Raw genomic sequence first — 24,692 nt, 5'->3', positions numbered from 1 at the left:
CACAGATGTTCATAACTATGTCAATCTAGTGAATTTAGGTGAATGTAACCAATTGTGAAATAGATTTCAATAGGATGGGTTTAGGATGTGGAGTAAAGAACGTAGAACTTGTCGCTTACATAGGAAAGCAAACTCAAGGGAGTGAATCCAATGAGAGGGCAACAACTCAAGGGAACGAATCAAATTCAAGGTAATCACCGTGAGTGTTTACTTTATTTATGTTGTGAAAAAAGAAGTTATTCGGGATTCAATTTGTTGTTGTGTTCTTTTACTGCAGTTGTAGTTTTCTTTTACTGTGGTTTGTCTTTTCAACCTCTTACACTTTGTCATGGTAACGTCTGTCAGTAAGCAAATTGTTATTTTTCATTGTTTCCTACGTATTTTTCTTAAATTAGATGTTGTCTCTTGTTGTCAAAATTGCATTGTGGTTAATATTTTGAAAAACGGTACAGCAAAACGTTTTGATTGGTTCATCTTCAACCAATGTCATGTCTTTATTTTCTTTTTCTTTTTTCTGTCCGGTGAAAAAGAAATAATCCATAAGACTTTTTTTGGAAATGGCGAACATTGAGTTTTTTTAACAATTGACCGACACGAATGCGCGTTGCGCTTGAGTGAAAGTTCAGTCTTGTTCGTCCCTGATTTGAACATTTTTCGATATTTGAAATTATTCATTTGCATATTCTTAGGCATTAGGAACATATGTATTGGATATACTGTTCCCAATTGGCATTAACTTGAATTTAGTTAAAGGAGTAAATGAAAGGAGCTATTACATATGCGGTCTCACTTCATGTATTCTTACGCAACCTTTTTTGACAACATTTAATCTCTTGATGAAGGACAGACATTAGCTTAAATGCACTAATAAGCCATTAACATCCAGATACAACTATTTCATGCATGTTCAGGACGAGAAAAAAATCAACAATAAAACATAGAAAGTTCTCGTTGAAATTCGTACTGCCATTGAGATTATATATTTTTGAGACAGCAAGTTGGCTTAACAACTGGACACATAAGTACCTCTTAAAGAACTGATGAAATGGTTCTTTACATTTTAAGGGCATGGCGCTCTCTCTCTACACGAGGCATAAGATTTAACATCTCCAATCTAACCGGAATTATTAAGGTTCATTTTGATATTTCATCCATTTCCGTGGTGAACGCACTTTTACAAATATCACAACTTGAATAGAGATTTGAAAAAGTGAATAAATGTGTTAATTCTTTCAGAATTTTCAACAAAACTAAACTGTTTACGGAATACATTTTTAAAAACCAGCAGTTATACAAATAATGTTTTCTGGTGAATAAAACACATTTGTTTTTAATAACTACCGTTTGGACGGTGATAATTGGAAACGTATATTTTTTAAACTACATGTATCAGTATGATTTTGTTTGACGGGGTCGTGACTTATTAGTTTGCAAGAGGTTAACCAGATCTTAAATTAAATATAATGGCCGCACTGAAGTGGAATCTATCTGACGGATATGAAACTCATTTTAAATAGATTGTATTAAAATGAAAACAGTTTTTAATTCTAACCAATCTTAGTTAATATTTAGTAATCTTTTTAAATAGGATTAATCCTTATTTAGACGATCTGGTTTATACTAGTGTTAAAACAAAACAAATTCATACATTAGGCTCTTGATGAGTGTTAACAGAATAGAGAATAAAGTACTAATAAAAACAGAATAAAGTAAACCAAGAAGCTGAAATATAATGAATAGAATACAATATGGATCAAAAGTATAAAGAACAGAGAAAAATGGACTAAACAATTAAAGAATACAGAATGAAGGATCAGGATCTAGACCCTCGACCATTACAAGTTTAGAAAAGTATGAAAAACTTAACATTGCCATATATTTTATTTTCAACTAACCCGAATAATCCAGTCGTATATTCCATTTGTTACGAACACTCTATTGAAAGTTTGGTGGACACTGACCGTTGCAGTATACATGTATATGCTGCATTGTTCGACTAACTCGAATAATCCAGTCGGTATATTATTCTACTTTTTATGGAATATCTGGAGAACACTGGTTTGATCTCCATCTTAAGTATCAGATTAGCTTAAATTATCCTTTGGTCAATCTTTATAATTGAATAAATAGGAAGCACAGTTGTTTTATAACTATTTCAAGCTAGTGAATTAAGTTGAGTGAGATATACTATAGTCAAATGGGTTTAGGATGTGGAGTCAAGAGTGTAGACCTCGTAGGTTACAAAGGAAAGCAAGCCCCAGGGAGAGAATCAAATGAAAGGCCATCAACCCGAGGATCCGATTCAAAGAAAAGGTAATCATCATTGGCGTTTATTTTTTATATCATGGGAAAAACGGGGGGGGGGGGGGGGAGCTCGGAAACCGAATGATCTAAGTAGTCGAATTACTATATCACTAGCATGTCAACACCGAGTAAGTGAGTTCGAATGCTTCACGTGCATGCTAGGTGCATGCGTTCGACTCCAATCTTAATTAATTAGGATTCTCAGTTGTCCTACTAAAGTTACATGTAGTTGGTTGTCTCCAGGCACTCCGGCTTCTTCCACCAATAAAAACTGACTGCACGAAATAGCACAACAGTGCTTAAAGTTGCGTTTAACACTTATCAATCATCAACAAATCAATCAATAATGTTGAAAAATATGAAGTTATGCGATACTTAATGTGTTGCAGTGTTCTTTATTGTTCTTTGTGGTTTCGTCCTCTTACCATTTGTGACAGTATTGTCTATCAACAAAATCAGGATTTTTGGTTTGCTTATAATTACGTATTATGTTCAATTTCATATTGTCAGAAATTCATCATGCATAATTAGTAATATTTTGAAAAAGGGTAACGTTGTGACTGGCTAAAAAAAATCTCAAATTCAACCAATGACGTGGCTTTTTATTTTTGTTCATGAACAATATTTTTTTTTTATTCGCATAAAATAAATATGACCATGGAATCTTTAGCGATTTATCGACCCGACTGCGTGTTGCGCTTGAGAGAGTAATCATAGTGTTGCGCCTAATCTTTTTAGGATTTTCGCTAATCTCGAGATGAATCCTACCTTTGCGGGGATAAGCCTTCATGTCGATAGGTTGCTGTCTCATTGTAGTATTAATTCCTAGCAACCATTTTATTCAATGAATTTCCTAATTTTCAATATAAATGCGGTACAGATGTCTCAAATTGTGGCTACTCTAAGTGTCGCTTGTTTTTTTATGGTAAGCTGCATACTTAACTTTGAAAATACAATTAATTTGTATCAACAACCACTGATAAAAGTACTTTCATTATAAAGCATTTGATGTTACATGTATTAATTGCGTAATTTATCAGACTTATAAGGTGACGTAATATTTAAACAAAACAGATTTTTTTGAAAAATTCAACATATAAGACTCTTAATGTCATTGTCCTCAAATTCACATTGCATTGCTTTAATCTTCAATTTCTCAACAAAGAAAAATGATAAGGGTTTTGAGATGAAGGGATTAACTTCAATACTAGCGCACGTACAGATTTTATTCAACTATAAATTCATAATGATTTCTGTGTATAGTACATACCCACAGCGTCCAATCAGTCATGATTATACATTGCAAAAGTCGTGATATATTTTTTTCGCAGATCTTTAATTGAATTCTGTTCAATCTTTTTAGATAGAGCATGCACTATTTTTATATACTACTTACGTTACAACGTAATTTAAACGTTTAGCTGATTTTACAGAGTTATCTCCCTGTAGTGTAATATAGACTGGTGGTACCTAACACTACTGGGAGATAACTCTGTAAAATCAGCAGAACGTTTTAATGACTTTGTGTTCTTAAGGGAATATTAGGCTTCTCAATGATCAAAATCAGTGTTTGTCAAACTGCTATATAACCAGTGTATTTTTTCTGATAAAATGCTTGGTTCAATTTTTTTGAAATTTTTATATTTTTGTCAAAGGGTCAAAGTAAATACTTTGTCAAAATTTATGAAAATTAAACGAGCCAAATTAATTTAATTCGAGGTGTTGGGTACCACCTTAACTGCGTATTATACATGACTTTTTTTTTACATTTCACAAAGAAATGATGGTTACAAAGTCGAATAATACTGTTTTCTAAATGGAAATACCTGATTTATTAAGAAAGACATTTAGAGCGCGGAAATATTAGAAAAGTATGCTGCCATACCCAGTTCATATTAATTGTATTTTTCATTCATTTGCATGGATTCCTAAATAGTCTTTAATCTTATTAATATAATCTTTTAAACGTCACAGGAGTGCTTATTGAAAGTCTGATGGAATTAATTCAAATATCATGTATCATGACATACTTTATGTGTAATCAAAAGAGTGAACTTGATATACATTGTACTTACAGTAAGTACTTTGATGTTTCTTTCACCTCAGAAACGGATTTGAAAACTATGAAAGCTTATTTGGGTCATTCTATGCACTAGAAAAAAAAAATGGTGGCCACGACTTATATTTTTTTTTAACGCATAGAATGACCAAAATAAGCTTTCATAGAAAAGACATATCATCATGATCATGTAGCTGTTTATGTGTGTATACCGAACACAAATTAAGCTTCCAAACCAGAGGATAAAAGAAAGGATGACTACATTTTCAATTATCCGTTCCAGAATCTAATACATTCTGGGTAATATTTTCAAAAATGTACACCAAAACGTCGTGATTGGTTGAAAACGTCTAAAACAATGGAAATTCAACCAATGTCGTGAGGTTATTTTCATTTTGGGGTACGAACAGTCCTTTAGTTTTTGAATAGGCGAATTGACACAACAAAAGTTTTGACACTGTGAGTATCTCCACTTGTGAGAAACTTGTTTTTTGTTGTTGTGAAATTAGATACTTTAGACACCAGAATAACTAGGTTGTCATTTTGCAATAATTGTGACTCTTTGGATGGGTGTTTATGTGATGTTAGAGTACAAGGGGTACAGACAAATCAATTTTATTTACATCCTCTCATAGATATTTTCCACAAGGGCAGACTACCTGCAATATATGCGCTGATATTGTGTAGAGGGATGAAAAATACCAGAGGGATAGTCAAACTCATAGTAAATAAAATACACACTAATCAATCAATCAATCAATCAATCAACTAAATGGTCCAAAACTAAATGCAGCTACTCTGATACCAGTAATTTTTGAAATAGTATTGTAAATGGATAGGGACTAAAACCGACCTAAGAGCAGAAAATAGCCCATTGTGTTGCTCATGTAAAAAGAACTTGCACACTAAGTTAACAAATTAAATAAACACATAGCTAACTCAGTTGACATGGGGCAACAATCTGCTCTTAGACTATTAACCTCTTAGCTGTTCGTTATTTACATGATGTTTTATAAATTATTACCACGAGTACATGAATGTCAACGGCTTCTGATCAAACAAGAGGCGTTGTAAAACTTACACATCTCATATATTTTATAAGAATGTAACATATCAAATACATCTGTTATGCTATCATAGGATGTCTTTCAAGCAATACTTCACTATTAAAATAGACCTTGGATTCAACGTCGCAAATCGCTTTACATTAATCAGGATAATAGCGACAAAAGTAATGATTTTAACATTAGATAATTGATAAATTTCATTCAAGAAAAATGGCATTATCTTATTTGATGGTTCGATTATAAATTGCTGACTCTAGAATAGAAAATGTTTGCATCTAAGATTGAATCTACTTGTACATGGGGTAAATGGGTCCAGAAGAGAGATTCCGAAAGGTCATTTCGTGAATTAGAGTATATAGCACTATTTGACTATAGATATATGAAAAACTTTTGAAATCATGTGACATGAGCGATTTTTTTCACAATTTATGATCACATGCTTAAAAGAAGACATATTAACCACATGCATTTCCCAGCTTTTATTTAACGCTAAATACCTTGTTTAATTATCAACAGATCGGGTTACTCTGTGGACCGCAGGCGTACAAGGTACTTAACGTGATTTTTCAATTTATCGAAACTGACAATCGACAATACGATTTCCGCTGGACTTTCTGCTGGAGTTTCTTATCACAAAAGAAAAATATGCCATAGCGCTAGTAAGGCGAAAGATACCCCAGGGATTCAAGTATAATTGCTAAATGATTGATTGCTGTCTCAGGCATACCTGCTAACTTTTGAAAATGCCCATGGGGGTTTTGCGTGCATGTTGGCTATCATAGTCCTAAAAAACCTTCAAGGAGGCCTTCAAATACATTTTGGTGTTGTTTTTCGGCTTCTTCATACTTTTATAAGCTGAATATCATTGTAAAATTAATTGTTTTGTTTAAAATTGTGGACAAAATTGCTTTTTCAAAATTTCAATTTCGGAGCCTCCATGGGGGAAATCCCCCGCAAATAGTGACAGTTGGCAGGTAAGTGTCTGCTTAAATATTCATAATATTTTATGAATATTTAGCTAGGACTATAATATTAATAATAATAAAAAACCGGATATGAACTATTTTCTTGAATCAAACAATACAACACAAATTGCAAATTTCGTGGCGTTGGGATGTTTCAGGATGTAAAACCTACGCCACCGTTCCGTCCTATAAAACACTAAAACAGAGGTATTTTTCATTGATGATATTTACGTAAAAGAAAGAAATAGTAAATTAAAAACTCTTCAATCAAAGAAATTGTTTAAAGACCGCCCTTTATAATTACGATAAGATATATGACGTCCACCACAAATGCAACTACAGTGAAACCTGTTTAAACCGAACCTTTTTGGGACTTAAGATTTTTAATCAGTTTTGGTCGATGTTCCGTTTTATCAGGTTCACAACGCATACAATTTGATATGACGGTGCTTAAGAACATGTTTGGTATAGACAGGTTTTCGGTTTACTCAGGATTCGGTTTAGCCAGGTTTTACTGTATTTGTATATTTAACATTTATCTGCGTTACACAGTCAGCTTACATAGGGAATAATACAAAATCTTGGGTAAATAAAGGAAAGTTAAATTTCAAATGACCATAACTTATCAGTAGATACTGTAACAGTTGTATTCTTCTTAATCTGGAGTGGTCACTTAATTTTAGCATTTGTAACTGTGTGTGTTTTATGTTGGTTAGATCTCGAGAGTACTAGATTTACGATATAGAAAGTTATAAAGGTAAATTGTGACATTTGTAATTATTACTTATTATTTTTGCATGAAATATAAATATTTTAATAGTTTCTATTATTATAGTAAATTTAGTACAACTCTACTTTATAATTTTCAATGGTATTTTCAAACATGGCATATACGTATCTCTCATGAGGATGAAATTTGAAAAAAATAGGGAGGACAGAAGTTTTGAGTAAAAAAAGGCAGGATGAGACACTTTGAAAAAAAAGTCAGGATAAACTAAAAAAAAAAAAGGCAGGACCGAACAGAGTGAAAAATAAAAAGGCAGGACAGAGATTACAGCTAAAAAAAAAAATGCAGGACAAAAATTTTCATCCTAGCCCCCCCAAAAAAATCAAATGGTAGCTCCCTAAGAACTGGAAGTAATAATCTTGCTGAAGTCACTGAAAATGAACATTCTACATATCTAAATGTATGAAATATTTGTGAACCAAAGTGAAAATAATTTTTTGAGCAGCTTTGTCGAACGAAATAATTAAACCGGCCTTTCCCCTTAGCCGATTTGTACTTAAATACCAAAAGTTTATAATCTTATTTTTAATACTGCGGCTCTAATAATTTTTTTAAAATATTTTTCTTTATTACTTAACGACAGTAACTTCATATACTAAGTATTTTCAAAGCATTTTTAATATTATGTCTTTTCCTCACAAACATGGGCTCATATTTTAATTTGAAAATTTAGATGTCTTTAGGAGAAAAACAGATCGTATCACACTCGATACGATGTAAAATCCTTAATAAATATTAAAGAAATATTCATTAAAATCAAATGAATAACATCCTTGATCTACAGGTTATGTTCTAATGTTTTATTTTTGTTTTTAATACAGATCCCCTTTGGTAATTTATTTACAATTTAGAAACAAAGTATATAATATATTTAAGTGCGAAGCGCAAAAATTAATCAATCGCCAAACCTCGAAAACTTTGAAAATGTAAATTTTACAATACATCTACCACGACCTCTTTATTTTCTAAATATCTATTCTCTATATATATTTTTGCTAAAGGTTTCTATATAATATTGAAAACATACTATTTAAAACACAAATGTACGATTTAAAACTACTTCTTTTATAGTCAAATTCTGTAGGAGTTGTGACCAAATTTATAAATTGATTAAAATAAAATTAAAAAAAGATAGAGGTATTGAAACTTGTTAATTCGTTATTCGATAGCAAATGAGTATTTATGTAAATGTAGTTGACATGTTGACGCTCCTTAAATATCAACGTTTACAAGAATTTTACCGGAACTTGCGCAGACTGATGCACTCTGTTATCAATCTCAGCCATGTGAACTTCTCGAAGTCACACCAAAATGGGAAAGGCGACATTCTATAAACATGTACAAATTTGTATTATTTACAGAAAACTACTATCTTATCTTTGATAAATATTGACAAGTCACACTTACCTTCGACTTATCTACCTTGTATACATGTATCTCAATTGTTTGTCAACAAAGCAAAATCCAACTGAAATCTATCGCAGATACACGCCAAGTTTTCAATGGATTTTTGAATAAATTTGAGAACTTACATTCAGAAATTGTATCATACATTTGATTCTTGTGCTATATTCTTGGTATTTAAAATACAAGTATTTGATGGGAAATTAGCATTCATTTTCAGGATAATAGTTAACCATGATACTATAAAAAAGAAGATGTGGTATGATTGCCAATGAGACATCTATCCACAAAAGACCAAAATCATTAACAACTATAGGTCACCGTATGGCCTTTAACAATGAGCAAAGCCCATACCGCATAGTCAGCTATAAAAGGCCCCAATAAGACAATGTAAAACAATTCAAACGAGAAAACTAACGGCCTTATTTATATAAAAAAATGAACGAAAAACAAATATGTAACACATAAACAAACGACAACCACTGAATTACAGGCTCCTGACCTGGGACAGGCACATATTGTTTTACATTTGAATTACGAGTGTCAGTATATATATGCTTAGCTAGAAAACTCGTACAACCTCTTGTTATGCTTAGTATACAACATTCTGTTTGTTAACTTATATATATATATATATATATATATATATACAACTCGTCTAAACATCAACCCAACAATGTTAGATCTGTAAATTTGCTTTCGCAAAATTTTTGGTTCTTCCCTCGCCGGGATTCGAACCCATGCTACTGTGATATCGTGACACCAAATCGCCTGCACTGCAGCCGTCCCGCTAGACCAGACGACCACCTGGGCTATATATATATATACAACTCGTCTAAACATCAACCCAACAATGTTAGATCTGTAGACCACACGACCACCTGGGCTCTAAAAAAAAGAGCTTTTGGTGGGCATGTGTTACCTTTCTACGTCAGTTTTAATCTAGCGGCGTACTACAGTACATGATATATAAGGCATGAAGATGTTATTGTTACAGATCAGCTAAATTATCTATAGTAAAGGATCCTACAAATTAATGTAAGATACAGTCACAGTGACTTATATATATATAATTGCGGTTTTTATCCAACGCAGTCATAGGTTTGAACGTAGTTTTCAATTTAGACTCGTTTATATTTTTTGTTTGGGCATGTATCATATTTTCCCTCCGGTTTATATGATCCGTTCATCCTATATATTGACTCTTAAAATTCAAGAGTTAATCTAAAAATGAGGGTGCTTTTTATATGGCCTTCCAAATACCGTTTCGATCCCTAACATCACTGAAGAGACATTTATTGTCGAAATCCGGATATGGTGTACTAAAGAAATATTGACACCGAATGTTTGTGGCACAGCATCCAGTCCACAAGTTAACAATTTTTTTTTCTGTGACGTATTAAATTTATAATAAGATCCATTTTGTTACAACCTGTGATCAATTTTATTTGGCAATCGCCAATGGCAGTCAGCAGGGTTAAAGAACATCAGTTGTTCGACCTGTTAGTCAAATGCGTTTTGTTTAAATATACTTTTTCACTCTTTTGGTCTTTTGGAAAATGTTGTTTGTGCTGTTTTTAGACCCTTCTACAACGATAATTGTATATATATATATACATATATACAACTCGTCTAAACATCAACCCAACAATGTTATATATATATATACAACTCGTCTAAACATCAACCCAACAATGTTAGACCTGTAAATTTGCTTTCGCAAATTTTTTGTTCTTCCCTCGCCGGGATTCGAACCCATGCTACTGCGATATCGTGACACCAAATCGCCTGCACTGTAACCGTCCCGCTAGACCACACGACCACCTGGGCTTCATAAAAATGAAGCTTTCGCTGGCCATGTGTTACCTTTCCACGTCAGTTTTAATCTAGCGGCGTACTACAGTACATGATATATAAGGCATGGAGATGTTTTTTTACAGATCAGCTAAATTATCTATACATTATGTACACAGCCATGTATCACCATCATTGATGGCGATCCAATGGATAAATCTGTTGTAGAGTTGTCACTGACTCAGACGTACTTATAAATATAATTATTTTCTGTGACTGTATCTTACATTAATTTGTAGGATCCTTTACTTAAAAGCATAAACGTCCAATATAAAAAGGATTAAGGCAGTTATGTAATGTAGTGTTATTGTCAGATTTCCCGTGCGACTTTCGACCTCGCCCAAACTTGAAATCGTCATCTTTGTGGTCTCTTTCACAATATTAACCGATTATTTAAATTACACTGGAGTGAGAAATCATCCCCCAAAACGAAATTTAATGATTTGGGATCAAAAGGGAAATGTGCATTTAACGTTATTTAATTTTGCACATTTTGCAATCTCCAACGCAAGTTGGTTACTGTCATTATTGAGAACGGACGCTCATACGATCCGGACATACTTCGTTTTAGGTAAGGACAATTTACTTTAATTATTTTACATCATTGAAACAGAATGTATGAACCAGTAGCATATAAATAAAAAAAAAAGAAAAATGTATGAGTTTGAAATTTGATTAACTTAAATCAAATTTAAGAACGTCTTTCTCCGATTGTATGTGCTTTCAATACAAATGACACAGGTCTACATTTTTTTTTGTATTTTGAAAGAACTCAATTAGTAATATTTCAGAAAATAAAAAAAAGATCATTATGTTATTTTTTCGATTTTCGATTATTATCCAACGAGTTAATGTTGTATGCAAATTTTACCAAATTCTGTAACATTTAATGTAATGTTACCTTCAATTAAAATTATACTTTGGACTATTGTGACAATGCGCGTACAAAGACATTTACGTTTACTAAGTACAATGTAACTTTTCCATGTTATTTTGTTATTCTTTTAAACTCTTGTAGACGTATTATATTTTGATTTAATATAATTCCTTGCTTGGGGTTGTCATATTCGTCCTGAAAGTGCATGTAATATTTGCCACTGGACGTAAGCAACCAACAATCAATCCTTGGGATTCTTTCTATTTGTTTATTGAGTTGTTGATCTTCTGTTGATTTAAGGAATAATTCCAAATGATCTAAATCGTTTGATGAAATGTATACGGTGTTATTTAAAGAAAAGACTTATTCATGCATTTGCAATATTTATATTTATCGTTTTGGTTTAATATCCTGTCGGTCAGTAATTTAGCAGTGATAATTCTAAATACACTTTTTATCTTTTGTTACACAATGCTATCTTCATTTTTCTTTTAAATTTTCGTGTTGATACTTCGAGAATTTGAAAGTGATAGGTAACCTTTGCACATGTATATGACTGAACGACACTTGTCAGATCATTCATTGAACAAATAAAACATATTAGTTTATTTATAAACTGAAAATGAAGAAAAAAACGAATTAAAAAAATATTGAATTGCTTATTGGATGTCAAAAAATTAAGAGTCAATAACTGGCTCTTCATTGCCAAAGATAGGTCACAACTTGTTCTTTCGAGTTATCAATTATATTTCGCCTCAAAAGAAAGTGCAACTTGTTTTAGACCTCAAAAAAGCAAACGACGTGCGTAAAACAGTAAATGTTTTTGATACTATTATACTTTTTAAACAACATAACTTTAAATGATGCAATCATTTGTACCTATTTGTTATCTCATAAAGTGTAACAGATAAAATGTTTTTTTTTAAAACCTGAAGCAATAAGATACGATGGATTAAAAGATATTCAATGTAACAAAATAAGTAAGTGATCCTGTAAGAATGTAGATATTTATCCTTAGTTGATCTTTAGTCTGACCGAATTATATAATCGGCTTATCTTATTTACAAACTATAAATCTGTATGTATGTAGTTTATAGTCATCAGCCTAACAATTTTAATTCTGTAAATGTGCGTAAGCAAAATATTTTGTTCTGCCCTAGCCGGGATTCGAACTGATGCTACTGAGATACCGTGACACTAATTCACCTTACATTGTATCCGACACACCACTCGGCCACCTAGACTTCACAATTGATAAAGCATCGGTGCCCTGGTGTTACCTTTCCTCGTCAGTTTTAATCTAGCGTCGTAGTATATATATATATATATTATATAGTAAATATAGTCTAAATATTTGGCTTTAAAATGACATGATAAAAAAGTCAACGGAACTGTTACTGATCGTATTTGGCTTCTAAACAATGTGGCCTTGTATTTATTTTCCTGATGCCAAACATAAACACTGGACGTATTTGGCATCTAAACAATGTGGCCTTATATTTATTCTCCTGATGTCAAACTTAAACACTGGACGTATTTGGCATCTAAACAATGTGGCCTATATTTATATTCCTGATGTCAAACATAAACACTGGACGTATTTGGCATCTAAACAATGTGGCCTATATATTTATACTCCTGATGTCAAACATAAACACTGGACGTATTTGGCATCTAAACAATGTGGCCTATATATTTATTCTCCTGATGTCAAACATAAACATTGGACGTATTTGGCATCTAAACAATGTGGCCTATATATTTATTCCCCTGATGTCAAACATAAACACTGGACGTATTTGGCATCTAAACAATGTGGCCTATATTTATTCTCTTGATGTCAAACATAAATACTGGACGTATTTGACATCTAAACAATGTGGCCTATATTTATTCTCCTGATGTCAAACATAAACACTGGACGTATTTGGCATCTAAACAATAAGGCCTATATTTATTCTCCTGATGTCAAACATAAACACTGTTTAGACGTATTTGGCATCTAAACAATGTGGCCTATATTTATTCTCCTGATGTCAAACATAAACACTGGACGTATTTGGCATCTAAACTATGTGGCCTATATTTATTCTCCTGATGTCAAACATAAACACTGGACGTATTTGAACTATACTTTTAAGTCTATACTTTATAAAGTTGGAATGGGAGTCTAAATAAAAAATAATTGTTCATACTTTGCCTAATTCCATGTAGATTCCTATTGAAAAATGCACTATTTTGGAGTTACTTCCCCTTAAAATGCCAATTTAAAAACATTAAAAATATAAAGCAAACTATAATGCATACTTGTTAAAATATTAATAATATTTAATCTCAATCATAATCTTTTTCTGTTAGATTCGAATTTAACGTTGTGGTATTCGTTAGTTACAAATGTATGGACTGGTTAATAAAGAGTCGGAATTTAAAGTTGTGGTATTCGTTAGTTACAAATGTATGGACTGGTTAATAAAGAGTCGGAATTTAAAGTTGTGGTATTCGTTAGTTACGGACTGGTACATGTATAACATGGAATGTTACCCTTCAAAATATTCAAGGTCGAGTGAAAATTATCGTTCTAAACGAATTGCATTAGAATGTATATATTTGTCATTAGTTGAACATTAATCTGATCGAGTTATATGTAACGTTTATCTTATTTACAAGCTATAAATTTGTCGGACTTAACCCATGCGCATGTAACTGTCTTAATGTTTTATAGTATATTAAACATGGTTATCCTACACAATTGGTCATATATTACACTCAACCTGAATTACTTTACCAATATAGTACTGCAGTACTTTGATAAGTGAAAGTTAACAAGGTCATGCTGTTGAGAAACTGTAGTTACTTGTACAGACCTTTTAAAAGTAAAAAACTGACTACACGCACAATAAACGCACGGACGATACACGTACGATGAATGCACCATGAAGGAACGATTCATGATCCACGCACGATAAGCGATCACCGTTTATGTACGAGATGCATATAATCGTCTTGACATATCAAAGTTATAAACAATTTTTTGTTTACAGCTATTTTCCTAATGCATGTAGTTTAAAGGTTTGATTGGCTTGCTAGCTTTGTTTGTATAAATGTCTGCTCAAGCATCCAATAGCATTAGACAAGCTGAAGCCCCACCGATCTATTGATTGGAATTGTAAAACTTAACAACAATGCTAGTGCAAACAGATATACAAACAAAGCAAGCAAGCATACCTAACGTTAAAACTAAGAATTTTGAACGACATGGTAAATCCCCCCCCCCCCCCCCAAAAAAAAAAATTAAGATAGTGTATGTTCTGAGAACATTGGATTTAGTTGTGATGTCCGTTCTTATATATTTTGTTTGAAAATACTAACCAGTTTAATCAAACCTCTATAAGGGTTCTCCATAACAATTTGACAAACAAGACTCTTTATAAACCACAATACGAATTCTAGGTACAGACAATCCAGTACAAAGAAAAAAATTCTAAGTCTGGATGAATGTATATGTACGAAGGTCAAATGAACTTTCTGTTTGAGATTTTTGTGGATTTTGAGATTTATATTTTTCTTCACATCAGAAAACGCTATATCCCACGAGCTTCGGTTGATACTAGATTCTACTAAGTCTAGATATACACCTACATTGCTTTTGAATCAGTAGTAGGTTTGTAAGGTAGATCAATGTATGGAATTTGATCCATTACTTACAATGAAATATAGTAGCGATTCGCGGTAAACAGTGAACCTTAACTTAATGATCAAATACGTATTTGCCAAATTGCTTTATATATGTATCCAATGAAATACCTGTACATTGTGTTTTCAAATTTATACATATATGTTTATGAACGTAAATTGGGGTTAAGAAAAATGTATCAAACATTGCAAGTTTGAAAACTAGAATTGCGACATAAATCAAATGTATACATTTTATGTTATCTTTGACATTGAAGAGTGTTTGATCAATGTCGAAAGGCTTACTATGAAGATGCGTTCTTTTAATCTGTTGGTTTTATTAAGTGAAATTGTCACGACTTAAAACCATTATATATAAAAGCAGAATGTTACAGAGAAAACACAACTTACTGAAATCACATAACCGCAAAAGTTAGCCGTTTCTGTGAACTAGCGACACTTATATACAGTGAAGTTATTATATTTAGAATTATGAATTGATTTGTAATTTTAAACATTTAATTCTTCTTCGTTTTTACCGTTGAAACAAGGGAATAACGACGGTCATTTTTCTCGCACTAAGGAGAGCTTTTATTATGGTCTGAGTTGTGGGGGGAGGGTGTGTGTGTTTTTATACTTTGTTATTTTTATAACATGTTACTCTTTTCAATATTTATTTTATTCTTTTTTCGTGATATTTTTGGCTTTTAAGTCTCTATTCTTTAAAATATAATTGCACCCCATTATTTTCTCTGGTATCTATTTTTACCTACTTTTATTTTCCTTTCTGTCTATCCCATCCAAACCCTGTTGTAGTAGGCGTTTAATATCATAAAAAAATATTTAATATATTTAATTTTACATAGCGTACTGTTAATATTTGTATCGTTTTTTTTTATAGCAATTTCCTAAGAATGTCAAGAAAAAAGTAAAACTTGACATATATGGTAAAACAAATTACTAGAGGTTGACTTTACTTAAAGACTGATTTATAAAATCCTAACCTGCTATGTTGTAATACAAAATCGTAATGACATTCTAATGTCTTTTTTCTATGAATGACACAACTTTAAAATATAATTGAAAATGTTTGTTTTTACTTTAGGAAGAATCGACCGTCACTAAATGTACTAAATACCTTAAGTATTATAGAAGCTGTTTGATTAGAGAATACACTGCAAACTTAAAATCTTTACCTTAATTACACGGTTCTTTAATGACCTGTTGAGATTTTTTTGTAATTATTTTATGCCTGAAGAAATCAAAGATGGATATCGATTGAGATAGGCATTCATTTATTTGCTTGAACATTACGACAATATTGGTTATTTTGAAATATATTATAGCTGTATTGTACTTGATTGTGTTTATTTATAGAGTCGAACGTATGTTTTTAAAATTGATGTAATGTGAGTTAAAAAAAAACTTTTATTTAAACTATAATCACCAAAGTGCACTTAAGATAAATTTGCTTATCATTGCTGTTTCAGAATTTAATGTATTCAGAGTATTTAGAGATCTTCAGACGGATGGGCGTATTTCTTCAAGAGAAAATTAATTAAAAAAAATCATGATTCCTTAGTACAAAAATGTACAATGCAAGCACAAAACAAGACAGGGTTATTGATAAACTTTGACTGAGGGAGTTGACAAAAAGTAACATAACAAATATATCATATTCCTGACTTGATACAGACATTTTCTTATGGAGTTCGGTGTTGTTTTTTTTTTACCTTTTAGCTCCTACATTGATTTTCTTAATGTGTTGTATTCAACCTTTCAGAATCTAAAGAATTACAAGTAATTTTTGTATCTGCTTTGATATTTTTATCGTTTGGTATCTGTCTCACATCAATTAGTCACTGACGTTTAACCTTCAAATCCATTCACTCGCCCTCCAAGACAAAACCGGAAGTTGTATCACACATGTGCATCACACGTCATGTCTTGTTTTTGAAAGGTAAAATGTGGTGCAACTGAAATGTACATTAAATAATGTAAACTGTCATATATTTGTGATTAAGAAGGATTTGACAATGTCGTTACACAATATTAAGTATTTGGAATGAATACATTACTGAAGCAGTTCTCACGTAAATAAGGCCGTTAGTTTTCTCGTTTGAATTGTTTTACATTGTCGTACGTTGACCTATAGTTGTTAATTTGTGTATCATTTTTGTCTCTTGTGGAGAGTTGTCTCATTTGCAATCATACCACATCTTCTTTTTCATATGAATTCTACCAGCGTATTAAGTATGAAATTCTAGTGTCGATTTATTTAATGTTAAGATCATTACAATTTGAGTGTATAAAGAGTAACAGTCAGATCATATAAAAAAGCAAATTAGCCTTTGACTTTTTTTTTTATTTTAACATTCAGCCGGAAATTATAAAACCACAAGTGGCTTTTAAACTGAAATAATTGATCTTTTATTGGTTTTGAAATTCAGAAATGGTTATTTCACGAACTGCTTTAGTAATGTAATTAATCTTATACCACAGTAAAGATGAAAGTGATCCGCTTTATGTTATAGTATGTTCATGCTTAAAATAATACGATTTACAAAGAATTAATCAGTATGAATTCAGATTCTTATTTATTATTTCCCCCTCGATTCGTGCAAATTACGCAAACAATCCAATATCTCGGATTGTGTATTGTTATCATATATCATATATAGCAGTGTTCTTTTCTTTACCCATATATTTATACATATATATGAACAAGAAGTTGCGATACGATGGTCAATGATACAACTCTTCACAAGAGACCAAATGACACAGAAATTAATAATATAGGTTACCGTACGACCTTTATCAATGCGCAAATAAAAGCCCATGTCTGTATAATGATTTGCTCCTATTGTAGTCTATTGATGTCGTATTCGGTCAAATGAATTTGTTGTGCTTCATAACAGTTATATTATTCCTTTATCGAATATTATATCACTTCTGCTTAATTGCAATTAGGACTTTTAGAGCTAATTAAACAACCCGATAATCTTCACCATTTCTTCGATTTTATCATGCACTAGTTATGTTTAAACTTCTGAGAATGAACGTTCTTAACATACATTAATTTACCTACTTACATTTCATCTGACATTATTCTCTGAGCAGAAGATGATTATAGCACATGATGAAATGAAGCGGAGTTATAATGTTGTCATCTTACATGGTAAACAACTAAAAAATGAAATATGGTTGTTAATTTCAGGATAAAAACAAACATTCCGAAAATCACCTCCGGTATGGAAGCGTATGTGATGTACATTGCTAACAAGCTACAAGAAATACGGTTTGGAAAACCAAGTGAGGTACGGATTCTTCACTTCGGAGAATTAAAAACATGGACATTTTGGCGAGCTGTACTAGCGGAATTTGTAGGGACATTATTATTTGTATTTTTGGGATGTGCATCTGCAATACCTATCACTGGAGAGCCACAATCAACTATTAAGGTTAGAATGATTTACAATAGCGTCAAAATTTTTAATGCATATAAAATCAATCTTTTTTTAATGTAACAACATCAGTTTTCATTGTGTGCTGACACTCATAATTGTGAAAAATCATCAGTTAGATATTAAAGCCTGTTACAAATAAAGCAAGTAATGTAGTCCTGTTTTCTTTGGTGAAAGTGCTGAATTAGACATATTAAGTGCATTTATCGGTCATCATCAACATATACGTATTTTATAATCTTTTATTTGTTTAACAAATTTCTCATGACTATATATATTCCACAAGTAGGAGTGATGCTGAAGGTCTACATGCATTTAATAATTTGGTTTTGAGACAATGACGTATGGATTATTATAGATATAGGAATATATGGTATGAGTGCTAATGAGACAACTCTCCATCCAAGTCATCTTATTTAGGGAGGGAGGAAAGGGGGGGGGGGGGGGGAAAGGAAAACCTCAAAGCGGGTTTCGTTAGATCTCCCACGCGACATATCAGAATACGGGGGCGATGAAAGATCGGTTTTAACTAGATTGGTATGTTACATGGCGAAAAATATGTTGTTTTGGCGAACAAAAGGTGGCGAAAAAAAAGTTAACCATTATAGGTCATATTTTTTTCCCCAATAAACACGTTCTAAATCAAGCATTGTATGTGTTGTTGATTAACACCATGCTTATGTTTAATCATTTTTGAACTCACGATAAAAAAAAATAATAAAGTGGCGAAAATGGTGACGAAAAAATTTATTGACCCAGGGGAAATCCTGCAAGTAACATTTTATAAAAGTTAAACATTATAGGTAGTTTGTTTCCAATACACACGTTATAAATCAAGTACATTTTTGTAGTTGATTACATTGTAGCACAATGCTTATGTTTAATCATTTTTAAACTCACGATATCAAAAAGATATGGGTCGCTATCTTATTGTAATATATCCTAATTTCATTAACATTCTTAATTTATTGAAAGAATATTGATTCGATGTTCAAATTATTGGTAAGATACCGGAAAGTAAGTGGAAACAATGAAAAGATGAGAAAAACTTCCTATCCGTTAGAACATGGTACATTATGTTATATATAGAAACATTGTTTTTTATCAGAAACTCATAAAAATATCTTGGTGGATATTTTGCCTATAGACTCGAAAACAGTATAAAAAGTCTCTTTAACATTAGCAACATAGCAAAATAAAAGGCTAATTGTTTTTGAATCGTCAAAAAATTAGCATGTCTGGTAGGGAAGGAATATATTTAGGAAGATGTGGTATGAGTGCCAGACAACTCTACATCCAAATAACAATTTAAAAAAGTAAACCATTATAGATGAAAAACAAGCTAAAAAGGGCCCCAAAATTACTATTTGTAAAACCATTCAAAGGGGAAAATCAACGGTCTAATCTTTAAAAAAAACGAGAAACGAGAAACGCGTATAAATTACATAAACAAAAGACAACTCCTGTACCTTAGATTCCTGGTCGGATGTACGTAGCATCTAGTCAACAAAACTGCCGGTAGAATGTTAATACCCTAGTGCATCTGTAACCACTTTATTATACTGTGTTTCTTAAAAAAATGATGAATTAAGAAATTTGTAACAAAATAAGGGTTAAGTCCACCAGACAGAGTTGACCTTCGGTACATGTGGCTATTTTTTATTTAAGTACTTATTAATAAGTCCGGTACAAATGTATGTAGTTAGGAATACAAAAATCCTCGTTTGAGTTTTTTTGATGAACCTACGTGTAAATCCAGAAAGTGCATCCGACGCATAAGTGTAAAAGTGTTACTTTCGTTCACTATATATTATATATATAAAATAAGATGCAGTAATATAGCGGTTGAGACATTTCCTTTACTAGTATTAAGTCATATAACTGTAGCTAATGGCTTTCACTAGGCTGCAAACAATTGTTTGACGCGTAACACTCATTGGCAAGCAATCAAATACGTATCACATTGAGAATGGAAATGGGGAATGTGAAAAAGAGACAACAAACCCGACCATAGAGATGACAACAGCCGAATGAACGTGTGTATCTGATTTCATTGACACATAATAATAACGTGGATGCGCACACACTTATTATAGGGTAAATGTACTGTTTTGGTAAAGTGCCGAATTGACCATGTTGTCCTTTTTGTATCATTTCACTCCCCAGTCTCTCTTATCCCTCGATATTTGTCAAAACTGAAGCACGTTGTTTTTTCTATTTGAAGTTTAATCCACCACTAGAGTAAGTTTACTTTTTATATTTGTGCTCATTTTTTATATCGTTGTGCATATTGTTGAACTATACATTTTATGCAAACTCATTTTTGATTATTGGTGCTCATTTACGCACGACATGAAAAAATATTGCCGCTGTGAATTTACAGTACTGTTTGTATTTTTTATGTATGCATTTGCCCCTTAAATTCCATTCTGTATTTGTCAATCCCACATATTAGGATTTATTTTTGTGTTTTATCGATGTAGACAAGGGTCACGCTCGAATTTTCTAGAACTACAGTACCGCACAGTTTTAACGTGTCATTTTTTTTTATCGTGCACGATATGTAAACTACAGTCAATGACATATGCAACCTGTCATTTTTATTGCATATATAGATACTTACGTGTAACCTTTTTCTGATATATTGATGTTGTTTTTCGAAGTGTAGTGTACAAGAGCTACTTGTATTGAACTATGTAACCATTTTCTTTGTGAATGTACTACTTTTTGACATTTATTGACTCAATAGTATGCTTATGTTTGTTATTTTGTATTTTCAGTTTTTTTACCCTCTCCGGAGGTCTATACCAATAAACAGTTGAACTCTCAACGACTTATCAGTACAGTAAAAAATCTAGATCAAAGAGATGAACCCAAGATAGATTCAACATGTCACACTCAGAATCCGTTTCTGACAGAGAGCTCAGATCTTTGAGAACACTAACATCAGATGGAGACCATCTTTTCGAACAATCTAATGAAAGACATCACTATATCCTCAGAACTATAAACCGAGATATAGATGCTATTTTATTAGACGTTGAAGATAACCCAGTGGTGGACCTGTCCACTGCGTCAACATACAGAGAGGAACTTCTGAAACTGTCAAAAAAAGTATGAGAAAGAAGCTAACAGATATTTTGATTACTTAAAATCATATAGGACAAGAGAAAGTGAAAGTGAGCATGCATCATTAAGTGTCATTCTATGCTTTAAAGGCTAAGATATCAGTTGTCAAACAACATCTAAGTGAATTGCTACCTAGAAGATCAATAGAAAATAGTGAACGAACTCATAAAAGTCGTAGCTCCCAATATAGTTCTCGTCATACTGTGTCAACAAGACACTCATCACTAAGTGCTCAATCAGAGATTCTTAAACAAACAGTGAAACTTGAAACCGCTAAGACACGACTTAAATATGCTAAAGAGGAGGCGGAGTTGTTGCACCGCGAAGCTACACTCAGAGCAGAGAAAAATGTCCTCGCTATAAAGCGAGACGTTGACGAAGCTGAGTTGGGATTACAAGCTGTTAAGAAGGCATTGGATTTCGATCTTAAAGACTATGGTGAAAGTTACGAACCACCAAGGATCGCTGATCCAGTAGTTCAACATGCCAATGAAAACAAAATGTCTGAAAGAAAGTACCGTAGTGCTAACATACCAGGTACACGTAACATTACAGAACAACGTACAGCAGAATTTGTGGAGCAACAGCGCTCACATCACTCCTTACATTTGAACAAACATGACCTTAAAGTGAACAATGTAAATATTCCTATTCATTCTTTAGAACCATTGAATCATACAGCACAACCTTTTGTTCCAACCCAGAGGAACGAAGCACAATAATTGGCCAAGTTCATGGTGAAGAAAGATTTAATCACATCTAGGCTCATATCATTTGATGACCAGCCGTCACATTACTCATCTTGGAAAATTAGTTTTCAACACATAATGACAGAGTTAGATACAAATCCATTGGAACAGTTGGATCTTTTAACAAAGTATTTCGGACCAAGCTCAAAACAGTATGCTCAGAATATAAGAAGTGCTAATGCTCATAATCCGGCAACTGCAGTGCACCTTATATGGGAACGCTTAGATGCTAGGTTCGGTAGTCCAGAGATTATTGAATCCTCACTTCATTCACGTATAGTTAACTTTCCAAAACTTTCAAACGATAACCGAAAGGAACTTTACGACTTAGCAGACTTGGCTGCAGAGATAGAGTCTATTCGTAGAGATGAAAAGTTTTCTACCATATTTGCTTACTTTGATTCCTCCCTTGGTGTTAATCGTTTTGTAACCAGGTTACCTTACAATATTCAAGAAAAATGGACGACTACTACCAATGGTTATAAGCAGGGTTTCCCCTGGGTCAATTATTTTTTTCGCCACCTCTTTCGCCAAAACAATATATTTTCGCCACTTTATTATTTTTTTCGCCAAGTTACACAAATACATTTTCCTTTTAAAATTTAATTTTTTTTCCAGCCCCCCCCCCCCCCCCCCTAAATAAGAAGTGATTTTTAAAACAAAACGAAGCATCTTATCACTTTGAATTGATCCCTCGTGTAAGGTGTAGTCATTACATTGAAGGGTTACTCTCATGCCAACCTTTTGAATAGATTTTCTACATAACGACAGTTTTCTTTTCTAGACCATCGTAAATAAGTAAAACTATATGCTTGAAACACGTGTGTAACTGAAACGACTTTGAAGTACCCACTCAAATCAATGATCTATATGAAAGTTAAATGATAAAGTTTTAAATCGGAGACCTTTTTTGCTTTTGGACATTTTTCGTCATACCAACAATTTTCTTTTCTGGACTATCATTAAAAGAAGGAGAGGAAGCGTAAAAATTTTGCTTCAAACACGTGCTTCGCAAAGTGGTTAATAAATCCCCCTTGTGACACATGACAGAAGCCATTTAACTATATCATTTTGTCATATCACATAATTAACACCTTTATTAATTAGTCCTTTGATGTCGATAGCTATGAATGCAATCAGCTGATTATTGATTTTCTGTCAAAATCTTAACGAGTTCAAGGTAAATTCCGAGTATTGTCTGATCGGTAAAGTCCGATAAACCCGAAAAAAGCAAATAAACAAGATGGCTGAAAATATATCGTTATATATATTTCTTTCGCCAAATTCTTTCGCAAATGACGAATTTTAATCGCCACAATTATTATTTTTTCGCAAATTGCGAAAATGGCGACCGCCAGCGGAAACCCTGGTTATAAGTCAAAACACAACGGAGCATATCCGCCGTTCTCCTTCTTCGTGCCATTCCTGCAAAACATTGCTAAAGTGCGTAATGACCCTGGATTCATTTATGACAATCAAGACACAAAACCAACCACACCAAAGCAAACCAGATTTCAAAGTCCCACGCAAGTGTCAAGCACCAAAACCGACATTGGTAGCAACGACAACAGGCCACCGTTTCAGAAGTCGAATGAGGACTTATGTCCACTTCACGGAACTAACCATACACTCAACACGTGCCGTGGTTTTCGTGCTAAACCATTATCAGAGAGACTTGATTTAATTAAGCAGAAAGGTTTGTGTTTCAAATGTTGCGGTCCCAAGAAACGTTTCCGTGACAAATGTAAAGAGAATGTCAAATGCAGTGTTTGTGGTTCTTGTGACCATCCGTCAGCGTTACACGTAGATGTTGAAAGTGAACCCCAGCAAAAGCACGAGGAGGAGAATTCAAATGAACAGATTAGCAGCATATGCACTAAAATATGTGACTCAATATACAATACAAGTAAATCTTGCTCAAAGATAGTACTCGCCAAAGTATATCATTCTGATAGACCAGAACATTTCAAAAAAGTTTACTGCGTGTTAGACGACCAAAGTAACAGAACTTTAGCTTCTTCAGACTTCTTCAATTTCTTCAGAGAAAATGGCAAAGAATTCAAATACGCACTTGCTTCTTGTGCAGGGAGGTTCGTCAGTAGTGGACGAAGGGCTTCCGGATATGTACTAGAGTCACTGGACGGGTCATCCTGTCTTAACGTACCTGAAATAATAGAGTGTAACGACATTCCTAATAATCGGGAGGAAATACCCTCATCTGTCGTAGCTTCAAGTTATCCACACATGATGGACATAGCAAGTTGTATTCCTGACATTGACAATCAGTCTGAAATACAGATGTTAATAGACCGTGACCTAATTAGAGCACACCATGTTATTGAACATCGTGTAGGAGTCGAA

General features: G+C 32.8%; 1 protein-coding gene across 4 annotated transcripts in view; it reads left to right on the top strand.

The window, feature by feature from the left end:
• LOC134690996 (aquaporin AQPAn.G-like) overlaps window positions 1-24,692 on the top strand; it is a 77,281-nt gene that overhangs the window by 33,257 nt on the left and 19,332 nt on the right. For 3 of the 4 annotated variants that reach the window (XM_063551181.1, XM_063551180.1, XM_063551178.1), the window contains exon 2: window positions 18,207-18,450. In XM_063551181.1, coding sequence (XP_063407251.1) covers window positions 18,241-18,450 — 210 coding nt within the window. In that variant the 5' untranslated portion in view covers window positions 18,207-18,240. Of the gene's footprint in view, window positions 1-7,067; window positions 7,153-18,206; window positions 18,451-24,692 lie in introns of those variants that run through there. The other variant, XM_063551182.1, reaches the window with a different exon arrangement.

Source organism: Mytilus trossulus, chromosome 11, assembly GCF_036588685.1.
Source record: "Mytilus trossulus isolate FHL-02 chromosome 11, PNRI_Mtr1.1.1.hap1, whole genome shotgun sequence".
NCBI lineage: Eukaryota > Metazoa > Mollusca > Bivalvia > Mytilida > Mytilidae > Mytilus > Mytilus trossulus.
This window is presented reverse-complemented; position numbering and strand designations above follow the sequence as displayed.